Consider the following 9,117-nt stretch of genomic DNA (forward strand, 5'->3'; position numbering starts at 1 on the left):
AGCAGCAAATCTCGGAGGAGCAGCGCTGGGCTTTGTTCTCAGGCTGCTGCCCCTCTTCCAAAACAACCTGCAGTTTTTCTTCCAAGAGTCATGAAGAGGGGGAGAGCAGGGAATAGGGCAGGAGGGCTGAGGTAGTCTTGCAAACACACAGTGGAAGGATGTGGCCGTCCAGGATGGTGGCTAGGCCACCGCAGTCCCTGATTGGCAAGTGATTGGCCCCATCACTGATGTTGCATGGCGTGCAGTGCCGCTGCAAGGAGGGCTCATCTCTCGATCCAGCACAGCTCCCAGAGAGCAAGAGGGAATCTAGCTTCACCATGGCTGGGAAGCTGACTACCCTCAACAGTTACCTTGTTTCTGTCACCAGCATGGTTAGGAAGCTGTGCCTGAGTCCGCAGTGAAGTTTGCCCCGAGTTTTTGGCATTCACGTACATCCTGGCTGGGTCCTGCCTCGGCAGCAAGAGGAAGTCGGATGCATGGGATTTCCCGTGCATCAGGCAAGCAGGAGGGAGCTGCTCTGGTAGCTCTCTGGCTGGGGGCAGCTGGGGAGATGATGGGCCACGCTGCAGAATAGACCTGCCCTGGGGCAGGATGTGGCCAGGCTGGGAACCCTGGGCCCCCAAGCTCCAGCTGTGTGTCAAGGGGCCTCTGCCCACAAGTGCCGACTCCATCTTCAGGACTGTGAATTGTCAGACTGAGGCTCGTCTTGCAGGTCAGCAAAGGGAATGAGAAAGGGCTGGGTTTTATTCTGAGAGAAATATATCGTGTGAAAATTATAATGTGACTTGTTTTGTTATTGTCTTTAATGTTTGCCCAGTATGAACATCTCACCTCTTCTCATTGCCTACACATATCTGAAGTTGATTGGTTTTTGGATACCAATGCCTTGTGTTAAAAACCTGAATTGTACCTTTGAATTATCTGCCTTAAAGTGGCTCTGTGCCTTCCAGACTACTCTTGGGCCACCTCTCTGTTAGAGCTGGGGGATATGCTGATTCTCTGTCATGTTTTATAAATACATTGTCTTCCTACAAGAGCTCAGTTCTGTTCATGTGTCACTCACACCTGCATCGCCATGCAGCAGGCATTAGAAACCAGGTGTTGCTCCTCTGGCTTCATGTAACTGAAGGTGTAGGCAATGCCAGAGACAGGTCACTCTCTGCCCAAGCCAGTGAGAGTTGTGCAGCAAGAAACAGGTGGGAGATGCAGCAAGCAAGGTTAGTCAGGAGCAAGACCTGTTCGATTCCCCTCTACGGCTGTAGAAAGGGGGATGGATGGCAACAAAGCAGGTTTTCTCCTGTCTTCCTGGGTTTATAATGTGAAACAAGGTAGAAGCATTGGACAAATACAAGTCCCAGCAAAGCACAAGTGTCATCTCATGTGATCACAGAAAGAATGTGGAGAAAGGAGTCCCTCTTGCAAGCAGGGGACAGTTCCTGGAGAAGACCACAGGTGGGAGCCTAGACCTGAGCTCAGTACTTGGCACACCCTGCAGAAATGGGAGATCAGCTCTTTCATGGCAACTGCTTATTGAGATTCAAATTTGGCCCCTTTTCACTTCAACTGTTCCTCCTTTGAGTATAAAAAACTTGGCAGGAGTGGGAGTCAGACATGGACAGGGAAAAAGGCAGCCAAGGTTGTTAATGAGTCTGATTCCATTATAATGAGAAACAATTATTAAAGGTGATGGGGGAGAAGCATTCCAGTGTGCTGCCTGTCTCTTGCACGCCTGGGCAGGGTGATGGGAAGCCCTCTCTGCTCAGGCAGGCCTTGCATGCTGCTGTACCTGACCTGGCAGCTCTCTGAGACGATGATGTTGAAGTTAAGATCTGGTAATGAAATTCCCCTCACTGCTTCTTTCCCAGCTGAACTTTTTCTTTTTTTTCTCCCTTTACATTCAGTCATCAAAGTTAATTGCTTTGCCTCCTGCTCTGTGAAGCAATGAGTCACAGAATTTGGGATCTGCACACAGTTTGCATAATTTTTTACCTTTTCATGAACCCAGCTGGCCAGTAGTGGCTGAAAGCCCTTAGCTGGTGGTTTTGCCTGGCTTGAACAAGTTCTGGTACCTCCACAGTGAAGCCTTTTTCTAGAGGAGAACAGGATAACAGAGGCTTCCCAGAAACATTCCCTCCTGTTTGCTGTCAGTCTCAGCAGAGACCAAGGTCTGAGATGAGCAGCAAACTCGGTGTCTCTCCAGATTTGCCATTCCCTGGACTAAGTGGAGGATGAGTCTTTACTTGCTTCACCAAACAGATCCCAGACTGTGCTCAGATTTGCTGTTTCAAATACATAACGGGCATCTTCCACCCTACTGTTTCTATGCAATTTTCCTTCAGCTGCAAAAAAGCCACTGTCATTTGCTGGTATTAGCTGATGCTGGCCCATAGCTTTACCCACCAGCCTTTGTGGGCAAGATCATCCACACCCTCTCCAGCAAAAAGCACCACCTCTGACTTGAACAGAAATTTAGTTCTGTCAAGTCATATATAGAGTAAAAAGGAAATCTGCCCGTATCTGTGTTTTTTCTAAGTGTCAGACACTCCTAGTAGCTCCTGAAGACCAACAGATGGACGTTTTCGTGACATTTCTTTCTCAGTGGTGGCAAGAGTATGCAAAATGAAAAAAACAGATTGAACTCCCATTCTGCCATACAATGAAAAAATCATTTAATAATCAGAAAAGCTTGATATTATTTAAATAGGCTTTTATCAGGCTATTAAAATATAAAACTTTTAGCATGACTACAGAGTTACAAAATATAGGATCAAAAATTTTTACCATTTCAAAAAAAAGAAAAATCTGAAAATTCATTAATTTGAAGACTTTTTTTAAGGAAACAAGTTGTTCTAGTACAAGAGAATTCCCAGCATTGTCAATATAAAAACAATATGTTTAAAAACATTTATGTTAGTGATAAGACCTTAAATTATAATGGTGATTTTTTTATTAAAGTAATACACTATGCCCCGTCATTTCTCATTGTGGCAATAAGCCTTGGGACTCTCCTTATGCATGATGTTTCTTCATTTTCTACTAAATATCATCAGGCTATTCTGACATCATTCCTGACAGATCCCTGGCGATGACATCAGACCATAATATCTATTTCCTGGATAGATAATCCAAATCTCCTATGCTGATTGTTTTCTTAATTGTGTGGCATTTAATTTAAAACAACTAGGAAAACATTTGGACTGATTTTAGCTACATTGACATACACACACTTTTCTGTCCCCCCGTGAGCATTTCTCTTTTTTTTTTTTCCAGTTTGAGAAATCCGTTCCATCCTTTGAGAGGTAAACTATTAGACAGCATTGCTTTAAGTATAACAACTTATGCTTGAGACAAAAAAAGCTGGACTTTTCTTGTTTATATAGCCTACTAAGTAAATCATTCAGTCTTCTCTACAAAACGAGCAGATATGGAATATGTGAAACAGGCAACTAAAGTAAGAGATGAGATCTAAAGAATTGTGCTTTGAAATTGTGTACCTGCTGCTGTTCCTGCAACTTTCTTTAGCAAAGTTTGCTCTAGCTTTGAAAGGCAATGTTTTCACTCCTTCAGAACTACGAAAGCATTACGATAAGGATCTGGTATACCATGACACGCACGCAGTTTTGGGAGTTTAACTCTGGATTCATCAGTGGGCTCCTGCTGAGGTCAGTGAAAACACAGAGGAGGAGAGCTTTCCCCTCCAGCTGCGCTGCTCAGATCCTGCAGGGAAGACAAGAAACGCCAGTAAGGTCACAGCAGGCTTCTCTGTGCTGCACGGGCAGAGAGGAGCAGTCACAGCACACCAAGGCACTTGGTATCGCAGCCACTCTTACAGGAGTAGGGCGCTGCTCCTCAGAACTCGCACCCTTCTGGATTCCAGGGGAGCAGTGTTTTTCATAGAAGCTTTTGGCCTTTGCATCCTCCCTTGTATCATGCATCTATTGAGCTTTTTTGCTGGCTGTTGCACCAGTGTGTTGCATGTGAACAATGTTCACATGTTGCAGGTCATGTAAGCGAGAGACATGAACTTTGCTTCTTGACCTAAATCACTTTTGACCTAAGAGAATGTCATTCCCTTATTGGCCTGACATGGGAGCCCAAGCATTTGGTTGGACTCTTACTCACAAGACTTCCTCTAGAAAATAAGAATTAGATTCTTAAAACAGTCCCTGCCAAAACACGTTGGCTGTTGTGAAGAGCTCTTTTCCTCCCCCCTCACCAGCACCTTTCTGTTCTTCCGCTCGGAACGCACCTCGTTTTCTTTCCCAAATTTAGCTCCCATCCACAATTGCTATCCATATCTAGCAGGAGGTCTCCAGGCTTCTAAAAACTGCTTGCTGCTGATAAATCCCATCAGCTGGGATGTTTGGTGTTCTCACTTTAAAGACCAAGCATGGAGAAATCCTCCTCCTCTGAGGGTATTTGTTCAATGGCCCCAGATGCTTGTGGGACAGCGACATGCCACTGGAAAGGCTTTGTCAGTTCGTGCAGCTTTGCCTCCTTCTTCTCCACCTTGCAATGATGTTTTCTGAGATTGAAAGCCCTTCCAGGGGCTGTCAGTGGTAGGAACTCTCCCCTTTCTTACCTGACTTCATTTTCCTGTGACTTAATAAGGTCGAAAATTCCTGGTAGGGTAGAGGCCAGTCTTCTGCACTCCAAAGGCTGTGATGAAGATGTTGAGGATGACCGTGATGAAGATGAGAGCTGTGGCAGCGTTGTTGAGTATATTCAGGCGGGGTTGCTTTGCAACGTCATTCAGGTTCAAGCGAGCTGTGTGATTGATATAATGCAAAACGAAAGGGAGATTTGTAGTTTGGTTCCAAGTCCCTCAGCCCCTGCAAGCCTTCCCTACTAGGTGACTATCCATGATGCCCTTGGACACCGCAGCCGCAGTGCTGGGGCAATAGTCCCAGAAACCTTACAGGTGCCACGTCTTGCCCTAGGACAACATCTTTCTTGTATGTCATGTCTTTGTTTTGCCACGGAGGTGATATGGCCCTCCAGTGGGCCAACCATTAATAGCCAAATTACTGCTGCATGCTATCCAGGAGTGTGCCATGTGACCCTCTCACTGCATGGCCATGGGACATGGCAAGGGAAGGTCAAGGTACAAGGTCAGCAACATTGCACTCGGGTTAGGAGGCCTGTTCCTCCTTGACACCCAGACCTCACATATGTGCTGACACAGCTATCAACCCCCTCCTTGTCCCCAGACCAAGAGGTATATGGGTATATGAATGGGATCAGCCCTAGCTTATGGATATCGATTCGTTCAGACACATTTGCCCTGCAAACGGCACCCACGTACCTACCTGCCCTCAGGTGTGGTTTCCCATCCCCCTTCACACAGCTGGCTCCAGCCACCACAACTGACACCAGGAAAGACTTTGTCATGTGAGACAGGGGTAGGGAGATGTCACAGGATTTCCCGTATCCTCTGATCCCATGTCCCACATGAAAAACCACACATAGGATATACAGGAAAAGGCAGCATTCTGCAGACTTCTAATACTGGGTGTCTGCTGGGGACTGAAATACAGCAACTCCTATATTAGATGGAGCACTGGACAAGCCTGTCTGAAATGCTGGAGTTAACGTACTATCTGTATGGCACTAGAAGTACTACGGGATTGGTTAAATGTGAGGTTAATATAGAGAATACCTCTGCCTAAATTGTTCTGTTAGGCTCCAGCTTGAGCGAGGAGAAAGATACAGCTAAAATGTAGTATCTGCAGGAGCTGCACGAAGGGGCTGGTTACAGGACGGGCAGCAAGTCCCGAAACACATCTCTCTCCCTACAACAGGGATTCAGCAGTGGGGAATTGAAGGGAGAGTAGTGCTCAGAGCTGTTGTGCAAGAGAAATAAAAACAACCCACTCTCCACTTTCAAAAGCAGTAACACACACCTCCCCACCACCTTCATGAAGCTGTCTTCAACCCTCCTGCAGCCCTGGTTTGAGACAAGGGGAATGACTTGGGGGAAAAGGTTTCTCCCTTCCACCCCCGTGGCAGCCAAGTGATTGGGTGCCCTGCTCCTGCTGCGCTCTGCGAGGGTACATGTGCCTCGGTGGCCACCTTACCAGTGATGATGAGGAGGATCCCAATTATCACCTGGAAGAAGAGGGAGATGCTGATGAGCACGATGAGGGTGGCATAGTACTGGAAGGAAGGCCCCTGCTCCAGCACCGCTTTGAGCTGAGTGACATTTGCCATGAACAGTGCCACGTCCAGCATGCTCTCTGCCACACTCTTCTTTGTGGCGTAGTGGTTGATGTTCATTGGCCCGTTAATCTGGAGATGACGATTCACACCCTGGGGAGACAGGAGAAACCACATGAACTGGTACTATTGGTAAGCCAACAGACCTGTCCGTGTCAAGGGGGCTGCTGACTCCCCACAAGGTTTATCTAAAAGGCCTGGGAAAGAGGCAAAGTGGCATGTTTTAAATGCATCGAGAGCACCCGGCTTCCCCTTAGAGTCACCTTGCAGTATTAATAAGCACAAGACACTTGTGATGATGAAGAGCTCAGCAAGGCTGGAAAAATACTGGGTATTTTTGTGGAAAACAAGCTTGACCAGAGTTACAATAATGTAGATTACCCAGAGCCAGGGATTTTCCAAGGAATATTGAATTCTCTTCCTTCAAGGCACAGACAAACCTCCAACTTACACGGGATTAGAGAGAGATATCTTCTCTTCTGGTTGGATGTTCAAAGGACTGTCAGTGGCTGGGCTTTATATCCCTTCCGAGCACTTTTTACTGGCTACTGTCTCAGACAAGATGCTAGGGCAGATGAGAACATCCATGGTTTTTTTTCTGAAACCAGGGGCACTATTTCTTCAAGCATCCGGCACTGAAATGCAGTGAGACGAGGGCTGGGATCCATCACACCTAATTTCAACTAATGATTTGGGCTCATTTTTTGTCAGTGGAAAGAAACGGGTGTTTACAAGGGGTAAATCACTTGATTGCCTTTAACCTAACTGCAAGCTGTAGGTCATTTGGCTGCTGTTAGGTATCCACTTTTTCTCTCTCGTTAAGTACTTGAGTTCCCTTGTTAGCTGTCTTGACTGATATGATAAGAGAAAAAAAAAAAGACAGAAAAGAGGACAACAGTTTTTGTTCACCCAGGGAGTCATTAGCTGGTAATAAACCACCAGCAAAGGCAACAGCTAGGAAAGATTTGGATATATCTGCAGCAAGCTATCATCTTCTTTCTTACCAAGAAAGAAAAACAACATTTCCGCGCCGTACACAGGCTTCAGCTCTGGGTAACCAGACTCCTGTCAGCTGCAGTGAGGACTGGCAGCCCTGCCCTCGGTGCTGTCTGGTGGATAACCCTCTAAACCTGGAGGTAAAGGCCAGGTGGGGGCCTGAGGTGACCTCTTTTGCTCAGAGTGGTAGAAGAGATTTCTCCAGGTGCATACGGAAGTAGGGCTGTGCCTGCATCAAATGGTAAGTCCTATTTCGGTCTTTTTGTACCACATAAAGTACAAAATATAATCTTTCCTCTGTGCCCTGGGCATGACACGAGAGAAGGGTTATGGCTAGTGCTTCATGCTGCTGTCTCTGGTCTCTGCCCTCTCCCTGAGCAAGAGTGGCTGCTTCTGTGCCAGGGTGTGAGCGCGAGCAAAGCTGGTGGCTGTGGGAGAGTGCTGCATGGGGTCGTGCATCTGATACTGAAACTGGGGCTGAATTTCCGAACGGGGTCTGGCCTGTGCCAGCAATCACCCTCACGTGAGAGAGATGTGTTGTGAACTGTGATCTGTAAGGAAGGGCCATCCTGGGGTAGAGAAGTGCTTTGGGGGATTCTTAAAAATTTTTGTTTTTGTTTTAGAGCTTAAAGCATATAATTCTTATGGTTTCTAGTAGAGTTTCTAATAAAGTCAAGAGGCTCCTTAGCCAAGCCTGTATTTCTTGCCTTGGAAGGTAGAAGCTAAAAGATACGAAAGTATAAAAGAAATCTAGAGAGCTGGAAAAGACTCTGTATGAAGGGATTTAGAACTTCTTAAAAATTACTGTCTGGAGCAGAATAGAGGTGTCTTGGGGGAAGGAGGCCAGCAAAACATCTGAACCTGGGAACATGTCTTAAAAACCTAGATTTAGGTACTGTGCGCTCTCAGCTGAATTAAAGGCCTGTGACGCTGCTGTTGCAACACAGTGGTACCCATACCAAGCGGTGCAAGGTTTAAGGTTTGACCCCTTTCGTGTGTTTTCTTCATTATTCCTGGAAAGTCAGCCCTCCTGCCTGCAGCGTCACAAGGCTGGGCATTGATAGCTTATCCCTGCGTAATGCTGAGTTAAGGGTGCGAGAACAAGGACGCTGTACAAAGAAAACAGAGCTTTTATTAAATTAGTGACTGGTACAAGGAGGCTGAGACATCTGTTCCCTCTTGCTTATGTGGAGACAAATAAAACAAGTCAGGAGCTCTTGCTGAATGAAAACACGTCCTCCCTCGCATCCTCCTTTTGAGCTGCTCCCACGCTTCTTTACCTGGAGTGTGAAATGGGGCAGGGTTGTAACGTACTGAGCTCTGTGTCCCAGATGATCGAGCAATGAAAACAGACAGCTTTCACCTGGGCTTTTCTTGTGTGAATGAGAACGACGGCATGTTCCTCTGTTTGGGACATGATTCTACAGGCAGGGATGGCCACCACTCATTGATGAGGAATCGCTGGATCTGGGAAACCTTTGCACTGAGATATGAAAAACCGTGATTCTTCTTTCAAAGTTCTGTCAGCCCAAGCTTCGTAGATCCGCAAAGTTTGCCACAAGGTTACTGGATGATGAAAGCTGGACACCAAGCTTTCATATAGGCAGCTAAACCATCAGCCAGGATGCAGGAGTCCTTATGATGGCAGCTGAAGCTAAAGAAATCCAGCTCCTTTACGGATTTGGCCCTTATGGAGTATTCAGTCCAGTCCAGCAGCTACAAATGCAAGCTTAGAGTCTCAAATAAGATGATGTTTAAACAAAGCCATAGTCCTCAGAGAGCTGGCATTTCAGTTAGTGGGATGGCTTGCTTGGGATGCCTGATGCCATAGCTGTCATTAGCTAACTGCTGCATCTGTGGGGTAGGAGCACACAGCTGTGACTTTTTTTTTTTTTTTGAGCTGCC

The 9,117-nt window shown here is 46.5% G+C and overlaps 1 protein-coding gene across 1 annotated transcript in view; it reads right to left on the reverse strand.

The window, feature by feature from the left end:
* Positions 1-4,581: 4,581 nt before the first annotated feature.
* Positions 4,582-9,117, reverse strand: part of NINJ2 (ninjurin 2) — a 45,204-nt gene continuing 40,668 nt past the window's right edge. The window contains 2 exon segments of the mRNA XM_010143601.1: positions 4,582-4,767; positions 6,078-6,309. Of these exon segments, the coding sequence (XP_010141903.1) occupies positions 4,604-4,767; positions 6,078-6,309 (396 nt within the window). The 3' untranslated portion in view covers positions 4,582-4,603.

Source organism: Buceros rhinoceros, unplaced genomic scaffold, assembly GCF_000710305.1.
Source record: "Buceros rhinoceros silvestris isolate BGI_N320 unplaced genomic scaffold, ASM71030v1 scaffold4909, whole genome shotgun sequence".
NCBI lineage: Eukaryota > Metazoa > Chordata > Aves > Bucerotiformes > Bucerotidae > Buceros > Buceros rhinoceros.